Source organism: Hippoglossus hippoglossus, chromosome 5, assembly GCF_009819705.1.
Source record: "Hippoglossus hippoglossus isolate fHipHip1 chromosome 5, fHipHip1.pri, whole genome shotgun sequence".
In the NCBI taxonomy this organism is placed as follows: Eukaryota; Metazoa; Chordata; class Actinopteri; order Pleuronectiformes; family Pleuronectidae; genus Hippoglossus; species Hippoglossus hippoglossus.
In genome coordinates this window covers 5,475,812-5,501,672 of record NC_047155.1, presented here as the reverse complement: position 1 = coordinate 5,501,672, position 25,861 = coordinate 5,475,812, and the positions used below count along the sequence as shown (strand labels likewise).

Here is a 25,861-nt window from a genome sequence, read left to right as displayed (position 1 = left end):
CTCCGTCTGAATCTAGGCTTACTCCTGAGGCTGCAGCCTTGGCACGTAGCAATCTGCCCCCTGCTGCCGTGTGTCTGACACTTGTGTGTCTGCCTCTGCCGCTGCAAAATGTGCATATATCCAGCTGCCAGGTGTTGGTACCGGCCACCGAGCGCACCGGGAGTCACTGGGCGGCCACTAAGTGCAACCTGCTGAAAGAACTCCTAGTGGCAGCACCGTCAAACCGAGAGCTGGCTTCCCAAGGTCATGATCTGTTCTGAGGAGACAAATAACCTTTCCTTGTTATCTTTGGGACGTCGCGTATATAGGAATCAGTTTGGGTAATAACAAATAATGACCCTATCTCCACCATTGGGAAAAGAGCTATTGATTTCTTTTAGCTGCCAAAGACTGAAATTATGACCTTAGCTTTACAGGGATGGATATGTCACTGTTTGCAGAATGAAATATCTGTTGTATTTGATCGGTGCTGGGTCAGAAGTCCATCCCCAGACATTTTTGGAATTACAATATACTGAAAATATTACACTGTAATAACGTCACATATCTTGCGCTCTAAAATGTCAGCTGCTTTCCAGGCCTCTGCTTCACAAATAAAATGAGATGCATTGAAAGTATTTATTGAAAAGATGTAAAAAAATAAAAATATGAGTCTTCTGAAACTTTAACAACCATTTTCGAATGCGGAATCTGAACCATTGACTGGATCCAAACTATTCATTTAAATTCAGTCATTCGAAACTTGCACTTGAACCAATGTTGTTTTTGTTAAAATGAAGAACAAATGCAAGTCAGACGACGAAGCTTATTATCTGTTGGTCACATTTCGTGTTGCCCCGTGCGATTAACAGAAAATGTGTTTGCAGCCTCGTTAGAAGAAGCCGTTGGAACTTTTAGCAAATAAAAATCTCTCCAACACTCATCAGAGTTGCTCTTAATGTCGCATGTAGAACATACATTTGTATGAACTTGAGCATGTAACACTGGGCTGGGGATATTGAATAGAAAACAACCAGTGATTTACAACTTTGAAACATATTTCTCCAGTTTCTACTTTGGTGTCAGACCCACAGTCTTCATCACTAAGACGTGGTTAATATAGAAACGACGTACTAAGTATTAATGAGGTTCTGTTCACAGTCCTTTGTGACTTTTATGCATTTTGTTAAGAACAAATGACAAATTCCGTTACATTTTTCTTTGCACCAAGGAACTGGACGTTTAGTTCTGTGACGCTCTTCAGCCGAGGCCCCTTCAGTCAAACTGCATCGCGGAGGGAGGAGGTCAAAAGGCCAAACTCTATTACCTCGTCAGTTTTCCGCTCTGCGTGTATTAACATCTCGTTGGATGAACCCCGTGTGGACTGAGAGGGAAAAGGACTTGACAGGAAAATTCTACAGCCTAATAAGGATATTTCAGCGTTTCCTCTCACAGCAAACATCTCGTCCACAACGTTTTTCAGCTCAGATGCAGATTTTAAGCTGAAAGTCTCGTCATAAATTATCATACTGTTGTGAACCCAATAATTACATTTACAGGCAGGGAGCGCCACAGCAGCTCATTCAGGTTAAGGGCTAAAATGTTGCTAACACAGTACATAATAAATTGCTCTCGTTATGAGCATGTACTGGTGCTTCATCCTATTCATGTTCCTCATTATCAGGATAAAAAGCTTGTTGGTGCCATTGTACAAGGGACATACATTAAAAAAACAAAAAACAAGCCTAAACAAAGAGAAAGAACTACTCCCTATTACTTTTTACATCGCCTGCTTGTAAATGTGGAAAACATTATGCGTTACACTTCTCCTTTAGCTCCAGGAATCACTAGATAATAATGATTTATTGAATTCATTACTGGATATAGCTCGAGCTTAATTGGTCGTCATAGCAAGACAATGGCGGCCATTTGGGGCGAGAGATCCTTCGTGCCCTCAGGCTCCATAAAGCCAACATATGCCTGTGCAATGGGAGAAGGGAAGCAACGACTTTTCCAACTTTCCCCGAGTGAAGGACAGCGGCGCAGGTACCCAGAGTTCAGGGTTTAGCCTTTTAAAACTGGATGATTGAATTCCTTGGCAGGGGATTCATTAAAATGGTAATTCTTATTTATGAAGCCCTTTAAAAAATTAAAATACTCTCCGTGTACCGCTTCCTATTAATTAACTTTTTTCCCTCTCATTTTATTTCTTTCTCCTCTCTACTTTTTTCTTTACTTCCCACTGAACTTGACACTCTAATAGGTTATGAATAATTCTGTTTCAGTTTAGACGGCAATTAGCCACAATGCCAGGGGCCATTCATCTTCCTCTTTTGTGGAGTGGTGATTTAAGACCCAGCTGAGTTAGGGGGTGCTCCAACTATCCCGCGACTACATCACTCACCTCTTCTCACCCGGCGCTGAGACAAGAAACGGTTAACTGGGTAATCCCCTCCCACCGATATGTATAAAGACTTTCACTGACGTCAGCGGACGAATCGCTCGATCATCAAATTGAGCAGAAAACAGTCGAGGGCTTAATCAAAGAGAAAGAAATGTCTAAATTAAAGGAGAGGAAAAAAAAAGAAACATGGAAACCAGAGGCGGTTCTCGGAGGCACAGAATGTGGTAACGGAGTAATATTGTCACACGGCGTCTCTCTCCTGTGTTCCACTGCAAAGTTTCATTACTGCTAATTAGCCACAGGACCATATGGAGGAGCGCATGTCTTTGCTGCTGGAACTTTGAGGGGACTTGAATACGACAATTACAGCACGGGCTCGACAATGGGCTACAGGCACACAACCTTCTCTGGTGATTGAATTGGAATAATGGGTAATAGCATTACAACGGGCGCGAGAGGCAAAGCGAGGCAAAATTCATCGGTGTTAAATCAAATATGATCTAGAAGATAGGCAGAGAGAGAGAGAGAAAGAGAAGCGAGAACAAAGTGTGCGTTGAATGTAAAGTCTGGAAAAGTGGGGGGGCATGGGGGGGGCACGCGCGGGTCCCTCCTGAGCACTTCTCCACATTTCGCTGTTGCAGCAGAAAGACACTGTTCCCATCAATTTCTTGACCCCCCCCCCCCCCCCCGATAAAATATCCTCAGGATTTGGAATCAAGTCAATTTCTGGTCGTTTCATAGATGGAGCAATAACCTGATTCTAGATCCGCGTCCCGGCTGAAATGTTGTTCTTGCAGCCCGAGGCCCATCCGTCTGCAAGATTTCAAGGAAATGTGTTCATTAACTCGTGTTGTCATTCAAACAGTCACGACCACGGGACATAAGAAACACACAACAAGCATCGGCCGTGGCGGAGGTGAATGTGAATAATAATAACAACAAATACTGTATCAACCTGAGAAATCACCTCTGTGTAAAATATCTGTGCTATTCATTGGGCAAAGGGGCGATTAATCCACTTGTTGCCTGGAGTGCCATTGTTTTCATCTGTGAGCCAACATCCATCCCGAGTGGCATGTCGTTTTTCAAATGTGTTCGCTCAGAAGCCTCGACACGCAGCACAAAGGGCTGATGGATGTTCCTCCACTTCACACCAGGCTGCTGTGGAGCAACTCATCACTGGTATTAGGAAGTTATCAACCTAACTACACATTTTTAAATACCAACTCAACTGCGGTCGAGTTTCTCCTGCTTCATTCCCCAAATGGGAGAAAACAGAGCTTTTTTTTTTTGTCATTGCACATTGGCGAATGTTGCAGAGCGCAGGGGATAAAAGAGATGCTCTCATAATCAAAAAGATTGTTGTGAAGAGCTGACCCATCCACATTCTTTATGCAAGGCAGTGAATCTCCACCTGCTCACTGCAGATACGAGCATCAGCTTTAAAAAAGAAGCTACTTGCATTATTTGACACAAAATATACATCAGACTATAATTGTTTCGACCAGAATCCTTTCTTTCGTGTGGGAAAACAGCGAATCCAACACACACACAGTATCAGTTTTAAAACATCCTCCCTCCGGCGGCCGCACACGAAACTTGAAAACCTCTCACTTTCTGTAGTGATCAAGAGGGTTCGGCTGCTGCCTGCAGGCCTGCACCGCTTCCTGTTTGTCAGTCTGTGTCACACCGTCCAGCCTGCTGACTTTGAACGGTTCCTCCGCCTGTACTCCACGTCCCGCCCCAGCATCCAGCTTTTTTTAAAGCAGAAAAACCTTGAATACTGAATGCATGTGTTCCCTTGGTGTTTTTTAAAAAATGGGGATGAAGTGCAGCAGTTGGTACTCACACATAACAGTAAGAAAAACATTCCCTGAAGCCAGGACCACCTTCTCCCTCGTCGCCCGGTCGTAGATGCCCACGTGGCATTCGTAAGGCCCGTTGTCCGAGATCCGCACCTCCGGGAGCCTGTGAAGTACAAGAATCACCCTGTGAGTCCAAATCTTTGCATTTAAAAACTAATGTCGCAGCAATGCAGAGAAAACATCCAGATAAGGAGAGATTAAGATAATACATGTTAACTTTCACAGATATGAAGTTATAAATGATGAAAGACAAATGTTTCCATAGTCACGGTGGAATTTAAAAACTTTATTGTAACGGGAGTTCATTAGTAACAACATTATTATACGTGTCAATGCTCTTTATGTGTTTGTTGTTATCTGCTTGTTAAGTAGTGAGAGTCAGAAAAAAACATTTCTACACATATAGCAGAGGCTTTGTTCTATTTACTGGTTTTAAACTGGCTCACACCAAAATATATTATAATCAAATGCAATAACACTATAAATGAATTAAAATTATAATTAGAGTGTTAATGCTAACTTCGTTTTTAAACACTGCATCCCAATTCCAATATTGAACAGGAGTCCTTGATGAATTAATTATGAACTGATGTGAAATTAAGGAAAAGTTCATTATATTTAATAATTTAGCAGTTTTAGGCCTAAACTAATTATTGTTACCGAATTAGTGCATCATTACTAATGATGATTATTATTTAATAATGATTTGCAGCATTTTACATGTAAAAACTTCCCAAGGTCCTTTAAAGATGACCAAACAAGTAATCTGCATAATATTGTGTTAATAACTATACGAAATTAGATGATATTAGTAAAAAGTTATTCATTAGTTATTGTAGTTAACAGGTTTTTAAGATTAGTTAAGTATTTTACTACTTTCACAGGTATACAACTGAAACCACGTTTGATTACATGTTTGTTAAGTTTCATTTCACGTTTTTTAAGCTTCTGGTTCCACAAAGACAGAAATTATAGTAATTATTTCCCTTCCTTTTTCCCTCCTATAATTTTTGCGTATCATTCTGCAAAGAAACAACAAACCAACAGTTGTGAGTCAGTGACGGCAGATTCACCGAAAGAGCAAAAGGAGCACAATCTGTATTCTGCACTCGGCTAATGTGTCAACAATGATAATCAAAGTGAGACACTGCTGGTCACATTTAGCCTCTGTGATTTATTCCCACAGAACAGGAACGATTGTCCTTGCCGCCCGGGTGTTTCTGACGGGGACCTCTGTTGGTACAGCAGCAGGGCGCTCGCAGCACCCGGCCGCTAATGAGTTCAGCTGCGGTAGTGAGTGTGTGTCTGCGTGTGTGTGTGCGAATTAAGTACATCGTGCTTTTGGAGAGCAGTCAAAATTTGTGTGTGTCGTGTAAAGTATATTCTTTCCTCACCCAGCAGCTGTCTTTGAGCTGCCCTTGAGCAAGGCACTTTAACCTGAAATAAAAAAAGCTTAAAGGATAACACTGGCTTTAGCTGGTTTCTATTCTTAGCATTTCCAATAAAGTCCTAATCCACACATGTATTAATGTACTTTAGTTTGACCTTTTGTATTTGTAAGAATCATTTTATTTCTTCCATCTTTTATTTATACAGCTTAATCCTTATTGGTGGGATGGAGCCAGGACCATTTAAAGGGATTTGATGGGCAAACGGGACCCGGGGGCCCCTATCTTGAACACATGATGCATGATAGAAATTCTTCTTCAGGCAAACCTTCATAATTACCAGAAGCTTCGTAAAGGGCCTCGTTCTGGTGTTTCTAACGGTGGAATAGTCAAAGAATTCAAGATGGTTCTCGCAGAAATTGTCATCAACCATTCTCGGATTGGACAAAAGGCGGGATACACCATGGACAGGTTGTCGGTCCAGGACAGATCTAACAATCAGTTCCTTTCAGTCAAGTTAGAGTCTTATCCTCACCCCAATCTGTTTGTATTTGGGCGGTGGGAGGACCCGCAGACTCTTGGCCCTGGACCCTGAAGTGGCCCTGCAGTGCTTGGGCTGGGAAGGGATTATTTGAAATCCTAAAATATTAAACAGAACCTAATAAAATGTGTTTCGAGAGTTAAACCACTATCTGCCCATTGGTATCCCGACCTGGGTCTAAATAGAAATGACCACGTTTGACCGAGACTATAATGGATGGACCAGGTGCCGAGAAAGTAAAGTTGAAACGCTGAACTTTAAACTGAGAAGGGAAAGTTTTTGCTGCACGACCAAAATGTTTGGCAAAGTGTATTTGAAAAACTGTGAGCATCTCGGGATCTAAAGTGCGTTGGTCTCCACCGGCGCTTCCTTGAGGGATAAGCATGAAATAAGTCTTTTCCTCGCCACATGGTGAAACGATAAGCGCGGCACAGCGAGTCTCTCGGCGGTGGCAGCGGGGAGGTAATTGGCTTTGTCTTGGCTGGTATGTTGTTACAGTAAACGCTGATGTGGCCCATTGCTTTGTTTTTTTGTTTTTTTTTTACAAACAAAGCCAGAGTCCCGGTCCACAATCCTGACTCCTGCAATCGTGGATCCATACAGGCGCGGAGAAAAAGAACCGAACAGAGATAAGACGATTCAAAGCGTGGAAGCGTTTGCCACACAAAGAAAAACCCCGACCACAGCAGTTCTCAGGGGGCCGCCTGCTCCTGAAGTTTGACAGCGAGACGTGTCCATCAGAATTACAGGAGCAGGGAACAGAGGAAAGATTTAACACCTAACATTGAGGCTCCTGTTAAATATTAAGACTGGTGGAATGAATCTTTCAGCACGCCCTCTAATCTTTGATGTCAGGCGTTTCAGAAGTGCCACAAAAAAAACCCACGTGACTCAAACACTCCTTTCCTTTTCACTGCTGTGGGTCGTTCGTCAGCTAATGTTTAAAATCTGAATAATAACAAAATCACCATTTAAATGGAACAATGGTAAAATAACTAATAATGATCACATCAGTAGATTTTATTTGTGGATTTTGTTAAAACCCTGATTGCTCTGCTGAGAAGACGTCTAATAACCTTTTGTCTTTAAAAAGCAGCAGTGACTGAAGCTCTCAGCAGGCGAGTGGCAAGAAACTTACCTTCTTTAACCCGTTTTAATAAACTTTTAACCGGTGGCCTGAGTCCTGCCTGTTGTAAGTAAAGTAAAGCAGCAGTGGATTTATCGGTGCAGCGCGAGTGCGTGACTTCAGCCCACCTCCTGTTCACTGTTCTCATTTTACCAGACAATACGCTCTGTATCTTCCATTAACTCTTCGCTCTGGGCCCAGAAGCCTTTCTCGTTAAAGAGTCTCTCTCCTCTCGTCGTCTTCTTCTTCTTCTTTTATCACTTTTTCATGTTTCATTGTTTGCTTTCATGGGTTCTTTTGTCCTTTACTTTGTTTCCAAATCACGCACCTCATTAATCAGTGACTTATAAAAAAAAGCTTATTAGCGGTGACACAAGCCGAGGTGGATGCTGCCCGCAGCCTTGCACACAGAAATGAGTATTATCACTTAAATATGGTGAATGAGCAACCGAGAGCAGAGGTGATTGAATGAACAGACTTTTCTTTTTTTAAACACACCACAAAATCTGCCCCTGTACACCAAAGAAAACCTGCACATACACGGACGGAGATCGATAGCAACGGGCCCCCACGGAGCAGCAGCACAAAAAAAAAAACAGCACACCGCAAAGAGAGATCGATTGTCCCCGAGGAGTTGCATCTGAAAGCTCTTTCCTGTTATGTAGGCTCTTCCTCCCGAACTCCTCCTGCCTACAAATGCAAGCAAATGCAACCGCTGAGATGGGAGAGTGAAAAAAGAGCTCTCTTGACGGAGCGGTTGGCTGAGAGCTCGTCCAAGCCAATCTCCGCATCAGATTAACTAGCACCTTTGTCAGATATTCCTTCTGGCCCGAGCCACGTTGGGCGAATGGGTGAGGACTCTCGACTGTAGCCGAGTGTTCACTTGGTGGAAAGCAGAGATAAATTGCCTAGAGGACGGCATGCAAAGAAAGGTGTGTAATCACCCACGTTTCCTTAAGGAATGAGCATGAAAGAAAAGGAGGAAAATGATGCTGTGAGTCTCCGCGTGCCAAGGGGAGGTGTGATTGACTTTGTGCTGGCTGGTTACATTACAGGAAGTGCTGATGTAGCTCGATGTCTCTGTTTTTTATCCAACACAAAGCCGCGGTGCTGTTGTTTGCCGTCCTAAGCGCCGCATTCATGGATTCAAACCCACACAGATGCAGGGAGGGGAGCTCAGCGATAAAACGGTAGAAAGCACAGAGGCTTTGCTGAAAGAAGAAGAAACCTCGGAGTAACTCCTGAATGATTACAGTCATTCTAAAGCCCTGTTCAATAAAATAGGTTATGCATTACTTATCATTCATTACCAATTTATGAAGAAAATCATTTACTTACCCCTCTTAAGAATATTTATTATGCACCACATGAATAAACTTGGTGAGAAAATCCTTTAATACTTTTAACTAGAATTACCACACTGCGGTTGTATGCCTCTTCCAACCAGGTGTTCCTGACATGCATTTTACAATAACATTATGTTGCTGTGACCACTGACCACTAAAATCGAATCAGTCAATCTGTGAGTCTAAGTCAACTATTGTGCCAAATTTAAATTCATTATCAGGAGGTATTCTTAGGATAACGCGTTCACAAGGCCAAAAAGGTTTTTGTGAGGCTACAGTGACCTTGACCTTTGACCACCAAAATCTAATCTGCTCTTCTTTCAGTCCAACTGAACATTTTAACCAAATTTGAAGAAATTCCCTTCATGCATGTTAGAGATACTGTGTACACAAGAATAAGATGAACGGATGGACCAACTGGCCAATTGGATGTTGCCGGAGTGGAGGAATAAAACGGTGCTTTGACATATTTTCATTTTCATCGTGAACATCGTCTATTTTGTCATCCTTTGCCAAATCAAATCACAATACTGTTGCAACACTGAAAACTTCAGAGGTAAATTCTGTCTCTTTCACGTCGGAAACCTCAGTGGACACCACACTCACCTTTAGCCTAAGATTGGGGGAGGAAGATTTCACGGGAACATTTTTTAATATGTAACTCTAATCGAATGAGACAACCTTGATACAACTTCCCACAGGAAATATTTATCAATTATTGAAACACCTTCCTGAGCTCTGGTCCCTCCTGAAGTTGCCGGAACAAAAGCGAGGGGTTTGTCCATTAGAGTGAGTGTGAGTGGTGAAATAACACACGGGTCCAGAAGTGTTTCTCTAATGAGGTAAAAACTGAATAAATTCATTTTTTGATCACCTTCAACCTGTCAAACTCCCCTTAGTAATAGAAACTACTCAAAAGGCAATTTGAAGGAGACAAGACATGTTTATTTACTCTTTGTGTTTGGACGGATGCTGCAAATTGAGATATTTGCATATGGACATTTGGGACATGTGCCTCTCAGAGTCAAGTACTGGAATTTATTTAGTCGTTTCTCAAATTCTCACATGACTGGTGTCAATTTAACATAATTTGTCAGTGCCGTTACAGATTCCTTCTGAAAATCAGTTTTACATTATAACTGTATAGTTACTATTAGCACAAAAAGGAGATGGTAGGTTTAAGTAAAGATGTTTGTTTTTTTTGTGTTACATTAAGAGAAACGTTCTGGTCTGAGTTACAATACTTTAGGTTAGAGAAGCGTCGTCATCATGGCGACGATAAGAAATGTGGTTACTCATTACAGATTTGCTTGCTTTTTTATATTTAATTGCACTCCATGAAGTAGAGCAGTGCAATATAACCAACATAGGTTAATTAATATCCATAGAATTACATAATAATAATTATCTGCATCTCTTAGTAGCTGCAACATCAACCATTTTCATCTTGGTGATTCTCTGCCATGTGAGTTTCTTTGGCAACATCCGAGTCTGGGTTTTGTTTTGATCACCTTTGAGGCTCTCATCCGCTGACTTCTTTCGTCTGTTTGGCATGATTCATGCGTGGGTGGTTTAAGAGGTGAGTGTTGTTTGAGCCTGTCACGGTGACCATTCTGCAACTGTAATAACGATGTTCTTTTTTCGGTTTTAACCCTGTTCTGTGTCACGCTCACTCCTTCTTTGTTTGAGTTGCCTTCATGCAATTTCCCTGCAAAGCACCATACACATAATGAAAAATACTGCTGCACAAGAATTGTGCTGTAACCAATAGAACTTAATATGAAAAAACTTTTCTTGTGCTATATAATAGATTCTGCGTGGCCTTAATTTGAAGGTTTTCCAAAGCATTTTGCTGCCGCTTTTACTTTTTCTTAAAATTACTCTGAATTTCCTGTGGTGGCCTCTGATTTCAGTGGTTTGCTTTTTTTTGGCTCCTGCATCTGACTTCTTTCGCTGGAAATGTGTGAAACCAGTTCTTGATTGGACACTGGAACAGCATCAGTGGGAAAGAGCTGGGATTGGTCTGAAGGACGATGCTCACTCAAACACTTGAGAGGGGAATGGCTCTGATGCCAGGCTGTTCAATGAGAGTGGGCTCCCTTTGACAGAGCCTGGACAGATTAGGACGTGTTTTAGAGCAAATTTCAACGAGACATATTAAAAAGAAATCTTCATACATGTATTTTTTCAGACATCATTTAAATTGTAAATAGGCCACGGCGAACGACAGTCCTCGTACAAGCAACACAATAATCTGTTTGTCGTTTTATTTCCTAAAATATTCACTGAAATGTTCCAAAAAAATATTCACAAGAAAGTTACCTCCTTCCACCTCTTACTTTGAAAGTCATGGCCATTGTTAAAAGAAACCAAACTGTTGGCAGGAGACGTAATGTGGACTCATCAGAAAGATTTCATGCCCAAAAAACATTTCGCTTCTTCTTCAAAAGTGGATTTAAAGCCAACGGCAAGGGAGAGGAAAATAAAAGACACCGGAAAAACATTTAAAGAAATATATCCCACTGGTTAAGACCAAACCTCCGCTGACCTTGATTTGTGCTACTTTCATCTTTTGTGACTAAAAACCGAGGATCTTTAGACGGGAGAGAAAAGCAGACGCGCCGCTCTCACGGTTTCAGCTTGAATGCTGTCGGTCCTTCAAATCCAAAGTGTCATCAGCCACATGCAAGATCCATCATTTGTCGACTCTGTGCACTGGCACTTGAATGCAGAGCAAGTAACAGCTGTTTCCATTCTGCGAGAGACGATGACTAATAGTCGTCAAAGGCAGATAAAACCAGGCAAACTGAGATGGAGTCAATATCAGTGTCATTTCTGAAACTTTCTCATAATTGAAAGATGGCATGTGCGGAGTAAAACCATCCTCTATTATTGCTGCTCTATTACAGCGCAATAATCAATATTGCTGTGAGGAGAAATGTGTTCTACAAGAGGTTTGGGTGGGGAGCTGAAAATATAATTTCTCTAACAAAAATGCTGAGTTTATAAAAGATACAGAATATTGAGGCATTCATTTAGGGTGTACAAATGGATTTGTCAGACTGCTCCGGCTTTGTGCAGAAGATTTAACATTCTCAGGTGGAAACGGGAGATTATACAGAGTAAAAATGCCGCTTTTTGCATTTCTTAGCCGAGCTGAGCTTCTCCGTTACACCATGAAAGTGGGATTGTGGTTTTTTTTTTCTGACTGGAGGAACGGTGAGACTGTGGCAGGGGGGAGCGTGCGATTCTCTCAGGTCGACGAACACAGGCTTAGCATTGTGATACATGATCTGGATGCAGGTCAGCGCAGGTAGCTCACAACTGTCTCTGAAGCTGGTTCATCGGAAAACATTCCTCCCCTTGGGTGCGTTGTGTTGGACTGACTCTCACTTCCGCTCTGTGTGTGTGGGTGTGTGGGTGTCCAGGCATGTGGGGGGGGGGGGGGGGGGGGGTGATGTTTTCTGTTTGTGTATGAGGCCATGTTTCCCTGTCTGTGAGCATGTACGTGTGTGCACCATTTCATTGTGATGATGCCTATTCTCCCAAAGGGATGGTCGGATTGTCCGGATAAATTACCCTCAGCTGGGCAGCGACATCACACACGAGAAAAGAGAGGGAGAGAAAGAGGGAGGGAGGAAAAAAACACAATGAGGTTGGAATGCACATGAGCAGAATCAAAGAGAAGCAGCGGGGACAAAGATGAGATGAAAGCGAGCGATGAAAGCTGGAATCAGCACAAAAGGCTTCAAAGTGTGACGCATTACAGTTTTAAATGAAGTCGTAGGTGCGACGCATGGGCCGGCACTTCCTTTGTGTTGTGGTACAATAAGAGAGTGGATATCTGCAGCGAGCGCCAGAGCACGAGGAGCGAGAGACGAGGAGAGGGGGCAGACATCTGCAGCCATACTGTCGGGGCCTGCGGTAAAAAGGAGACGGTCCCCAGGACGCCTTAAACGTGTAATCAAGCCAAGCACAGCCAGATGACTCCCCACCTCCTACTACTACGCTCTCTCTCCATTTCCTGTCCTCTCTTGCAGTAAAAACCTGTTAATGCATACACAGTGGGGGGGGGTTGGTGCACTCACTGGATCACAGAGGCCAGAGAGACGTGTGCGTGTTCACCTCTATGCCTCCGTACACACCTGGTATTAACATGTGGTTTTCAGGATCCAATCACAATTAAGACCTGGTTTTAAAACGTGGCCCCACATGCGCCTCGTGATCGGATCTCAGCTCCCGGCTCTGTACAAACGCACACGTACGTTATTTCTGTTCACGAAGACCAAGTTATGTTGTTTTGTACACACGTGTGTCCGAGGTCAGTTTGTGTCAGAGGCACAGAGACGAGTCAGGAGAGTCTGAATGAATCTCGTGAGGCTGCGAAGAAAGATTTTACCGATTTAATTATCAATCATTGTGTGTTGATCAGTGTTGAGAAGAGAATACGTTTGAAACCGCAGCGGCTCGGAGGCCGTCAGCTTCACATGTGGCCCAGACCACCTCCGGATATCCCATCTGAGTGCGTTCACACCTGTATTTAGAGCCGTCAACTAGAGATGGAATCACAAAACCCACCTGTTAATCCCAGGTGTGTATGCTAATGTTCCCTGAGCTGGGTGGAGCTACCTTTGATATATGCACCGCTGCAGCTGGAGTAAGACCCAGCCCCGGGCCAGATGTTGCCCAAATCTGTAACATTGAACGTCTTATCCTCAGAGTTGCTGATTAGATTTGTGCCACTGCCTCCTGTCCTCATGTAATAATGCAGTGACCCCTTCGCCACGGTCACTCCAGCCTGGCCCCGTCTGACCAAGAGCAGATGGCTGGGAATGAAGTAGTGTAGCGCCGAGCAGGAGAGGTCACCTCGGTGCATAGAGCATCAGGAGTGATTATATAGTGAGCTTAGAGTTTGGCAGATCACGGATACAGAGTCACAGAGATGAGTCGTCTTGTTTTTAAAATGAAAGTTTGAGGCTCACCTGACAGTGGATTGGTACACAAGGTCCTCACGTCTGCGGTAATCCTCCATGTGAGAGTAATTAGTATTAAACATAGCGTCATAGGTGAAGATCTTCTGCTTGATGGTCCCTCCATCTGTGACCTGTGAAAGCAAAAAAAGAAAGACAAGAGCCTTAATGGATGTTTCCTCTAATGATGGATGGGACAGGGCCGTACCTGTCTGCCCCCGGAGCTTCTCCTACATATAAACTGTTGTTTCATGGCCTGGAGAGGAGATAGCGCTCCTGCCTTCAATTATCTCAGTGCGGCCGTGATAAGCTCATTGCTTATAAAGCACGAGCGCAGGGGGATTGAACATGATAACATGATAACATCAGTCTCGCAGACAGCTGCCCGTCTGTTTCCGTGCACATGGTTAAGTCTTAATGAAGACTGACACAGTGCGGTGTTGGGAATGTGTCAAGCCGCCTGATTTCTGCAGAGGTAATGGCTTGTGACGAGATACTGCAGAGGTAGGGGGGGGGGGGGGAACGGATATTCAACAACACTGGTCTCATCATTTGTTTTTTTTATATCTGGGCATGGTAGATGATGGAGCACTTCTTCCCCTTCCTAATATTCACAGGAGAGTTAAAGTCACTTAGCATTTGAATGACTGTGATTTCTTCTCTCCTCAGAAGCCACAGACAGCCATAAAAAAAAAAAAAAGAAGGTGACAGGATTTTAATGGAGCCACTAATGCTGCTTTGAAGAAGGAAATTGTTGGTGGGCCGGGGATTCTCCTTTCATTTCGCGGCGAAGATGCTATCGTTCTGATCCGATCCAATCCCCCCGGTGAGGTAAACAACGTCAGAGCGATTCATTATAAGTCCGTACAATGTATAAATGTATACATTACCTCGCGGAGAGACAAAGCTAAATTGTATTTATATGAGTAAGCAACTGTTCCCTGTGAATGTGGGGGAACTCTCGTAACCTCTCGCCTCTAGAGAGCGCGCATTGCTTCAGGCTACGTTTGCCAAGTGGCACTGCACAGGGAGTTGACTGCACTCAAACAACCAAGTATAAATTACCTTTGTCACCTATAAATAATAGGGGGGGGGGGGGCGTTTAAATACTTTTATAGATTTAAAATATTAAAGGTCAAGCCACTTGTTTGCAAGACTTTTGTTTTATACAGCGCTCTTCCACTTGAGCAAATGATTTCAGACGTGTGGGAGGCCACCGGGCTGATAAAAGTTTTGCCACCCTTGTCAAGGAGCTGAGAGAGAGCTGTGGACACGCAGGCGTTTTCAATATCAGTTCGGAGATGTGGACACCGAGCAATGATTTGGCTTTGTTTGAGTCACAGAACAGGGAGACACATGGGGAAAGGTCAGCCTCTAAAAGCAAAGCCGTGTCTGAAAATTGTGCTTTTTTCGACCAGCCAGACTTGTGCCACCGGTGCAGTTACAGTAATGGACCTTTTAAAAACATCACCATAGGGATCCAGGAGACATTTCTGTCTGACATGGCTGTAAAACACCTGATGCGAGAGCAGTTCTGCAGAGTTAAAAAATAATACCACACTCAACTTCCCTTCTCTTTTATATCCATAATGGAAACTGGGGGGAAAAAGGCTGCACATGTGCACTATGGATCAACAATGAGACATATGTGGTATAAACTGCAGAGTACTAAAACATGAGAGACGTATATTTATAACTGTCAATGGAATTGGCTCATTTCTTCTATATTTGTTGGAATGGTGCTTAGGCGAAATAACTGCATCCATACATTTGAACTCCACAATAACATTTCCCTCTTGTCTATTTGCAATGTTTAAAAAAACATCTTCAAAATACTTTGCGACCATTAACAACTTAAGTCAGACAACATGAAAAATCTTCTTTTTTTATTAATGCTCATTATCTCCTTGCTTGTTTTCCTATATTCCGTAACACTAGGTTTGTGCATCACGAAGACCACATCAAAGAAGGAGAATCAGGAAAACAGTCAGAAGAGAATCATCGCAAAAGCAGCGTTTTCGCAGCAGGACATCGAACACGTGGAATCTCACAGGTTGAAGGAAGTTTGAGAAGATGGATGATTTCTTGTAAATACCAGAAATCAACAAGTCAACAGTTGCGTTGTCACTATCTGTTCTTGCAGGTATTATACGCCTACGAAGAGTAAGTGGTCGCATACCATGAGATCATATAACGAGCTTCTCTATTGGTCAGATATTTAAACCTCCACCTTACGATTGTTTTGCGCCTTTGGTCCGACATGTGCTGCAAGAGAGAAAAGGTGAAACTCTGAATAGCTGCTTTCAAACATGCACTGAACTCTGGATAATTTCAGCAGATTATCCAGAAGAGCTGAATGCTAGAATGCAAATGTGGAGTTTCTCCTGCCAGCACCCTCGTAACAACTCCTGTTATTATCCAAAGAATACAGCAGGAGGAGGATTGACTGAAAGTGGCTGCATTGATGACGTTTCTAACAAATAAGACAAAGCATAAAGTCAACAAATATAACTCAACCGTAACATTTTCCATCATGGGATGCTGCACATACTGTAAATGTGCATGCATGCGTGTTTGTGTGTGTGTGTGTGGGCAAGCAGACACTCAACAAATCAACAGCAGCCCTTCAAGTGACCTAAAGCAGCCAGTGAAGTGTTCAGCCCTCGGGCAGTAGAGGCTGTGAAACAAGCGACAGCGTGATTTTACACATGGCGCTGAAATATTTAATCAGGTCGGACAAATTCCAGCTCGTTAGCAACTAACTGTAGCTCACCTTGTTAGCATGTCAGCTGTGCTTATACGTTTAGCACCGATACATTCTGGGCGAAGAGACAAAGAACGGAAACACACAAGGGCGACTCTCCAACCGACCTTAATAAACATAATATACTTATTTATACCAAGTGCATCACTTCTGTTGCAGTTACAGTAAATATCTGGGTTAGCAGTAACATGATGGCCTGAAGGATGTTGTTTCAAAGTCCTGATGTGGGAGTAGTTCAGGTCTAAGATGTGTTTGTGAGCTTAATGGGACTTAATGCAATGGCCTTGTCGCTTTTTACAGCTTTTATACCACTATCGCACACCTCAGAGGAGATTTCTTTAAAAAGCACAACTGTTGACATAGTGCGAGAGTAGTTTCATGGATAGATACTTTAAATCGAGGTAAGTGAACCTTTGTCCAAAGACAGAAATAGAACTGGATAGTTAGCGTGAGCAGCAATAACCTCCGCTAGCATGAAAGCTGGGAAAGAAACAGGATTCCGCAAACAGCATCTCAAACATTATAATCACAGCCCGAGGGAAAAAGTCGCCAGGTGGAAAAACACCATAGCAACGAAGAAATGCAAAAAGATCCACATGCTTGTTGATTCTCTCTTCAAAAGGAATTCTATAGCTGTAGTTTTTTAAGATTTCATTGATCATTTGTTCCATGAATCATCAGCTCTGATTAGACGTGACACACCAAAGACTCAGTGACATTCACATCGTCGGTATTTCAAAGTTATTTACTGTATTTTCACGGCTGCATTTATTCACAGATTTCCGTTTACCTGAGATCTACAAAGCTTAAGAGGCTGATGCAAACATCCTCTAACCCAGAAGTACTGAGATGAGTTGGAGACATTCAAACTGGTTCCAGCGTCCCCCTGAAAAACCTGGCGGATAATGCAGGTGTCTGATATCTGGCTGTGTGGAAGCCATGAGGAGATTTCTGCCTCAGACAGGTCATCTCTGTGGCACTCGCTCTTTATCTATCCCCCCCTTAATGATTTCACCTCTTAATTAAGACTGACCTGTACACCCCTGCGTAATAAATCTGAAAAAATCCTGCCCATCAGCGGATGGCTCCCTATCCCCAGAGATCTGTTTGTGGCATGAGCCACCGACTACAGAAGGGATAGAACAGTGAGAATGGAGGGAGTGGGAGGAAGAGGAAAAAAGGAAAACCCACTCTGTGCCAAAATGGCTGTACAAGAGGGAGAGCAAGAGTGAGATGAATACTCTTCGCTGCAATCAAAGGGTATTCAAAGCACCGTCGGTGAAGCGAAGCTTTGCTACAACGGCCTCGTTGAATCCAGGCCACGGGATGCATATGAAGCACAGAGGCACAAAACCTCTCCAACACTCGGCCATCTGGAGATATGAAAAGACAGACATGGGTGTGGGAGAGTCACCTACCCCTCCCCTGTCTGCATTGTGGCAGATAGCGGAGGTTGGCTGAGGGAACAGCCAGCGGGCAAAAGAAAAGTCGGCGACAGGTATACAATGGGGTTTGAAGGTGCTCAAAACCGGGTCGTGTGCCTATCGTGAGACGTGATAATGCCAAGACAATCTTCCGACTCCGGCATCCTTCCTGCCGAGCTGACTCTAATGATGCAGGGGTCAGATTAGGACTGGATCTCAGGGGTTAACCAAAGCCCTCCTCCCGCTGCCTGTCTGGGTTGGGCCTATTTATAGGCTGCAGCTGCATCAGAAGCCACTGGAGAAAATTCAGCTAACACACTGCAGGCCAACTGTGAGAGATTTAACCTGAATCCTGCCTCATAATTTCAGGCACTAGTCAGAAAATCACTACAGCCAAGTCTCTTTTTGTCACATTTTTCAAGCTGGATATTCTAATCTCCACCCACAAAGATATCAGGGCCCTCGTGGACTTTAATGTTATGCTAAGATAGGGTTTGAGTAATAAAACCTTCACTTTGGGTCTTAAAGGTAGATGATAATGCTTTTTTTCAAGAGAAGTTAATTCATATTCCACTTATGTATGTCTTTGTGATCTGAATCTATCAGTCTCACGCGCCGTGAGATGGGAAGCAGCATCGCTCTCAAATAATGTCTTAATGAGATTAATTCCCATTCAGTCTCTCATTTAAAGACTTAGACAAGCAGCAACAAAGGAGACGATCAGAGCATTGTCGTGAACCAGCTTGGCACTTTTCTTCATATCCATGCTAATTTGCCTAATATTATTATTCAACAAAGTGTCTTTTGGAAACGGGGCTGAAGTGTTGGGAGACATTGTCCTTCTTGTAAAATAATTGCTGTACGCAAGAGAAACATTAATAATGAGAGATTCAGAGGGGACGTGGTTACCCTGTGTGCTGATACACCACAATGAGTAATACCTGTTTTTATATTGTAAATGTCATTTCATGACGTCACATGATGTCATGACATCACATGATGTCATGACGTTAATTACCGAGTCTGTGGGAGAGACCACAGTTTTTATTATAACTCTAACAACATAAAATATCTCTAACTTAGTGTTAGGAGCTGTTGCCTTATTGTCTATACTCTATATTCTCTCTCTCTCTCTCTCTCTCTCTCTCTCTCTCTCTCTCTCTCTCTCTCTCTCTGTCATGTTCAGACAAAGCAAGAAATCCTGCCCTTCTCTGTGGCTCGTTAAAACATGCATAAAGTTTTTACCTTCCTCAGCAGGCGGCCTGGCTTCAGCACAGGTTTGATGGTTACTGCTTTGGATGTGCGATGTGCCACAGGCAAAGAAACTTTGTAAACATAGCCCGGATTTATTATTTGCCCTCCCAATAACTATACTGACATATTCACATTTCTTATTTCTTACCTCATTTCTTATCTGTGTATTATAGTTTATGTACTTTCCAGTGAGTTAGTGATGTAATTCCTGAGTAGGTACTTTTTTGGCCTATTTAAAATGAAGTTACTTTTACTTAATTTATTATAATATGTTATTATTTCACTATAATACTTTTGTTCATCATTTGTAATATATTGTCAACCATTTATGATTTGTCAGGTCTTGTCAGGATCATATACAAAATCAAATGATGCATCTCAAGGGACATATCTTTTCAATGGTAATACACGTAGTTGTGTGATAATAACACACACAGCAGAGAAAAATAAAAGTTTTGGATTATAAATGGAGACATCGGGTGGAACAGCAGGGACTTACTGTTCAATTGGAAGGCACAGAAAGCTGCAGGCTCTCTGAACCTTGGAGTATGAGCTACTGTAACAAACAGCCCTGTCCAGTTCTCTATGTGAGGGAAGAGAGTGCTAAGGTCTTATAATAATGCACTGTGCCCCAGCGACGTAAGAGATTCTTTGTCAATGCTTTTATGGAGCACAGAGCGTGATAGACCAGTGACAAGCCAGACAAAAGTGTTACACACGTGTTGCACTTAATAAAAGTATATTTAGCCAAAGAAAATACAATGCAGCAGGATAAGAGTGCATCATGTAATAACGTTATTATTCTGCAGCCCTCAGAGCTGCCAGGTTTAAAGAGGGGGGGGGGGGGGGGGGGGGAGGTGCTCCTGCAGAACAATGAGTGAGTCATGGGGATACATCTGCGGATGTGCTCTGTAATGTTGATCTTCACTCAGATCTGGTGCACCGCCTCGGTGGCCCTTCCTCTTAACCTGTGCGTTTACCGCCCTGCATGCTGTGCTTCAATCCGGGCTGCTGAGTGACAGAGGACCTGGTTAAAGGGATTTCATGCTTCAAGCTACAGACTCCTCTCCTCCCCTCTGTCTTTCACGACTCTCAGCGGGAAAGCGTGGCTAACACAGGCTGGTAGCTACCTGACGGTGTAAACATGTTCATCACCATCCGTGCACTGATTGGCTTGTCATGCAATATTATGTTATTTTGGAATGGATGTCAGATTAGAAGGAAAAGAGTTGGGTGATACCTCCAGAGGGAAACTGCTTCGAAACTTGTAAACAGACGTCTCTGATCATCTTTTTTTTGTTACTGCCTGAAATCTCGAGAATATAGTTTAAGGTTTAAATGAATCTGTCAATATAACAATTTTCAGTTCAGTGGCAATACCTGCCAATCAGGAGGCTTTGTGTGTCCATGTCGGGGTCTTCGGTAAGACACGCTTTCAATCAGCGCCTTTCTCTACATGCACACACACAAGCTAAAGCAGGGACAACATCATTAGAGTAGATTTTGTTTTTTTCTCCCTGGCCTGCCACACGCTCCCCGCTCTGCTGTCGGGCATTTTCATTCCAATGGTACAGAGCACAAACAGGTTGTGATTGGCCGCTGCTGGAACTGCCAGATTACATACACGGATTAGAGCCGGGGCCTCGTGAAAATGGTGCCACCGACAGGAAGAGACCAGCTGCATTCAGCTGCACCCTGGAGGGAGCGGGGGTGAGGGTCAGGCACAGCGCGGGTATAAATTCAGGCAGTTAAGCGTTATGCAAGCGTGTTATCTAAAGCTCTCGGAGACAAGGCCATCCAGAGTTGGTTATTATGGCTGTCATTCTGAGGGATACAGGATGTTTGCGGGATGACACTGACGAGATGATGAGTTCACAACGGGTCAGACTTGTTGGAGACTGACGATCTAAACTGTACTGTTATTTAGTTACAACATTGAATTCAAGACAGAAAGTACAGAACAAGGCTGAGAAAGAGAAGAATTGCAGAATAAAACTGGATGCAATGCGTGACTGTCAGAGGACGTGTTCATATTTCAGCAGCAGCAGGGATAATCAGGGCAAGAAATCACTCATCCACCTCAACAATTACCATTGAGCTGCCCTTAAGCAAAGCACTTCTAACCAAATTGCTCAGTGAAGCTGATTAGCTAACAATAGCAAACTGGGTGTTCTGGGCAGCTCGCTGTAAATGTTAACCATTTTATAATTACCACAGGAAATGCCCCATGCTGATAAATGAAGAAGATGCTCTTCGGCTCCAAATATTGTTATAGTACTATTTGCTATGTGTCTTTATTGGAAGGTGGAGCTTTACAAATACATCCGATCGCTTGAATCTGCAGCAAAGCGGGTGTTAAACCTGAAACTGAATTAAAAAAATCTGATAATTTTAAAGTTTTAAAGAGCAAGGGGAGGATTGCATAACCAGCAATTAGTGGCACATTATGTAATATAGTGACTTCGGCTACATATCAAAGGATTCCATCAAGGGCGGGCAGGTAATGAGATGCAGCGCCGAGCGAGGAACATCATTGTGGGCACTTGTCCTTAATCTGTTTGATCAATGTGCTGTAAGTGACTCCATGTTCCCACCTCCCTTTGACAGGGTCTTTATTCTGCCTGAACATCGGCTGGAGGACGCGAAGAGGAGAAATGAAGGGAGATTTGAAAATGCATGGATTAGAGGAAGTGCAATAGAATATTAAAAAACTGCTCCCGTTCCTCCCCAAGCCACTGAGAAGTTCTTAAATTTGATTATGAAATAAGAAAGAAATATATACTTCACTCAACTGTATTGGATCTGACCCCAGACAGCGATTGTGCATAATTAGATTTTAAAGGAATTAAGATGACGCTTTCATCAACTGTAAATCACACAGCAGGTCCCGGACAAATAGGGTTTAGAAAACAAAATGTGCTTTTGGTGGATATTGCATGGATTCGCTTTGCTTTATGGATTCGCAACCAATGGTTTCTAACAAGTCCATTTGCTTTTCTCCTCTGATTCTATTCAAACTCCTATTTAAACCACATGATAACTATCCCTCCATTATCTTTACTGCTTGTCCTTTAAGGCTTGCCGGGCTGGAGCAGAAAGGCACAGAAAGGCCAAGTTTCACCAGGATGCAAACAAATGCCCTTCTCTCCAACATGCCAGAGATGAAAGCTAGTGTTACCTTATTTACTTTCTTTTAAATAAATGCACATGGATCATGGAGTTTTTCTTTAAATGCTGCTGAAATGTCTGTGCATTCACATGCTCCTCAGAAAGGTCAAAAATGTCCCAAGTTGTGAAGTCATTGTTTCATCCCTGGTGTTCATGTGCTGTGAAGCCAGAATTCAGGAAAAAAAACATGGACACTGCAAACACAATGTGTTGTTTTTGTGTTAAGAGCGTTTAAACAACACCTTGACACCTCTGTCCAATAAGTGCAGGATAACAAAGAGCTAAATGAATCCAATACAACCTTTGCATTGGCTCTATATGGTGGTGAGTGCTTATCAGAGATGGACATGCAGTTTACAAGTGACAAAAGTGTAATATAGGCTCTGACAAGTTCGTATTTAACGGTACTATTTAAAGCTACCTAAAATTAGGTTAATCTCCAGCAACTAACCAAAATTTGTTGGACGCACATTACCTTTATTGCAGGTTTTCAAAAATTCAGTCCAACTTTGTGGCATGTTTCACTACATGTGCCTCTATTGCATTACATGTACTCTACATGTATTCTGTTCCATTCCTCACAGTTCCCGCTCTTCCCTCCTCTCTCTTCCCGCCTGTTCTCACTGTCTGAATCACCCTTCACCCGTTTGACCTCCAGGCTTCTGCACTTAACCTTCATTACTGCAAGTGCACGTTGCTTCACGATGCAAATCACAATTACCAATAAGATTGTCTGCACTTCAAATGTACCAAATGTATAGTTAAAGCTTACATAAGCGGGTCATGCAAGACGTGTGGCAGCTTGTAATTAAGTGGCTGCATATGTGAGTTACGGATGTTAAATGTGGGCTCGATGGGAGTTCGAGGTCTGGAGAAGCAGAATGAGTCTGAACAATGAACTGAACACATAATTGCTGAGTGGAAGTTGTCAGCAGGCGTCTCTAACTCTGGCAGCAGCGCGCGGCTAATACAAGGAGATGTGTGAAACTCCTTCAGGCCGTTTCTGCACATCAGCGTGCGATCGGTCAACAAGATGGTTACTGGATGGCTGCTGTTCCACTTAGGATGTGGGTGATCTGCTCAAAATTTGCAAATCAATAAACATGCCAGCAAAGTGTGACTGGTGACCGTCTTGAGAGGCATCTCCCCCCCCCCACCCCGTATCTAACTAATGATGCAGTTTTGTCCACCAAGCCGATGTCCAACAACATTTTCTGCCACTTTCTTCTTTACATCACAGATGGGGTTTGGCTTACAAGGGCGCTCAAGTTGGAAAACAGATGGTGTTAAAAGACATCAGGGCCACAGTGGACGTAACGAGTCTGCATATGTTTGCAGCTTCACACTTTTTCCTCCTCCCCTGCTTTTTTATTTCTCATCCTTACAGATTACTGGGAGCCACCATCTGCATCCGCCGGTTGATGGATATATGGGGAGTGTTATTCAACGCATAAATCATATCGCAGGTCGTGAACACAACAGAATGCTGAATTTGGCAGAATGCTAAAACAGACAAAAGGGTTTTTTAGTTGTTTTGTTTTTTGCTTTCTTTTTTACGAGTTAGTTTATTATGATAAAGCATTTTGTGTCTTCACGCTGTGAGAAGATTTATCACTGGAACAGCCTTCACAAAGTTAATGTCAGCACTGATCCCTGTATGGAAAAAGCACTTCAGACAATCTGTTCAATCTTGTTTTACCTGTTCTGATTTGCTGCCCCGTGCGATGAAGTGTTAAATCAGGTTATGAGCTGGATTCATGTAGAACTGATGCTTCAAACGTTTCATGCACATCCACATAACATGCATCTGTGCTGGATGCAGCATAGGCCTCATTTCATACTCAAATACAAATTCCTAACCCTTAATGTAGCATGGACTCCCATTTTTTAATAAGCCACACTGGAGTTAGAGTGAAGGAACAGACAGTGGCTGGTGTTATTTACTCCTCATGCTTGTTTCCAGGGTGACTTTGTCTCCTCATTCAACTACGCTAAGTACTGAGGAACAAAAATCCTAATTTAATATTTAATGCTTCTATTTCCTCTCATTTGCGCTACATGACTAATCTCATGTTCCGCTGCTTTATCTCTTTGTCTCGATGTGTCTACGGTGCAGACAGGATTTGATGGTGGCATGATACTTTTATTGTGCTGCGGCTCTAAATTTAGATCCTAACTTAAATATAACAACGGCACAAAACGAACGTCTAACTTCACCGTAGGTTTTGGCTGAAGTGTCTCTCTCCCTGGAAATTAAAAACAAACACCAGCCCACCCTCCATCTCCCTCTCTCTCTCTCTCTCTCTCTCTCTCCACCACACAAACAGTCACAGCACACACACACTTTTGCAACACAAATGTCTGTAGTGGAGTTTTCCTGACAGCCAGGACCACAGTCACTGTTCGAACCCCCGGCACAGGCGGCCAGGGCCGAGACAGCCGAGGCTAAACCACGTCTGAGGAGCACGGTCGTCCCGAGCCGTCTGAAGAGCTCGCACAGACGACAGCGTTTTTTTTTTTAGATGTGCGTGTGTGTGTGTGTGGAACAGACGAGGATGAACCAGCGTCTCTGAGGACATGGAGGGACAGGAGCAGATGGGGGACATCTCCAAATGGTGGTTGTTTAGGGGTTTAGTTTCAGCAGAGTTTTAAAAATGAGCGCAGCCGTCTAGATGTCGCTGGTGGCTTGGGGCCGTCCACCTTTGATTAGAGTGTGTTATATAAATGTCCTGACATAGACATAAGCATCGGCCGTAGATATTTTTCTACAATTTGATAATTTGAAAATAAAAACCAGCATTAATGTGTTTTCATCAAAAAACAATGACATACTTTAGTTTACAGCTCAAGGAACACATTTCAGTCTTCAGTATCTGTAATTAAGCACCAACACTGTTAATATCTGCATCACGAGGACAGAACGTCTTTCCAAACATCTGCTGCGCCGCCTCCAGTGACTCGAGTTGATTTACGATATTACAAACAACAAGTCTTTAATTAAAGTGAATCCATTCTCTGTGATAGTTTTAACAACCTCTAATCTGTCCAGTTTACGTCCAGCAGCGGGGGGAGACATCCAAAACTCGCCCCCCCCCCCCCCGAAGTGTCTTGCCTGGAGATACAGTTAAAGCCTTCCACTTCAAAAATGGTGACCTGACGATTCTCAAATCAGCTGCTAATGAGCAACACTGGCAGCGAGAAGAAGGCAGAGCAAATACAAAACCCCAGAGATGCTCCTTTTTAGCCAAACGTGATTAATACATGTAATCAAATGAAGTCTCATCGCATCGCAGCCACGTGTTTCCTATGATGCAGCTGCGTCTAAAGTTAGATCGGGGACGTCGGGGAATAGAAAACGTTTCTATGCAAAACAACAACTCGCTGATTAGGGGAAAATAAATCCAATCTTAATGTTACCTCGACGTAAACAGAAGGTCAAATGGATGAGCAGCGCAGGAAATTAAATATAATGTGTCTGTTAGCAGGACCACCATGCACTCACAACAGAGGCCAATTATTTGCTGGAGTCCTGCAGACGAGTCTGTGCTATAACACGCACGCACACACACACACACGCATCCTAACAGGCACACACTCACACACTTCAGCCAGAGATAAATGTCTCTCAAGCC

At 43.1% G+C, this 25,861-nt stretch overlaps 1 protein-coding gene across 3 annotated transcripts in view; it reads right to left on the bottom strand.

Moving 5' to 3' along the window:
• Positions 1 to 25,861, bottom strand: part of igsf21a (immunoglobin superfamily, member 21a) — a 183,217-nt gene that overhangs the window by 59,030 nt on the left and 98,326 nt on the right. For all 3 annotated transcript variants that reach the window (XM_034585369.1, XM_034585367.1, XM_034585368.1), the window contains 2 exons: positions 13,632 to 13,753; positions 4,233 to 4,351 (listed from right to left, as the gene is read on the bottom strand). In XM_034585369.1, coding sequence (XP_034441260.1) covers positions 4,233 to 4,351; positions 13,632 to 13,753 — 241 coding nt within the window. The remainder of the gene's footprint in view (positions 1 to 4,232; positions 4,352 to 13,631; positions 13,754 to 25,861) is intronic.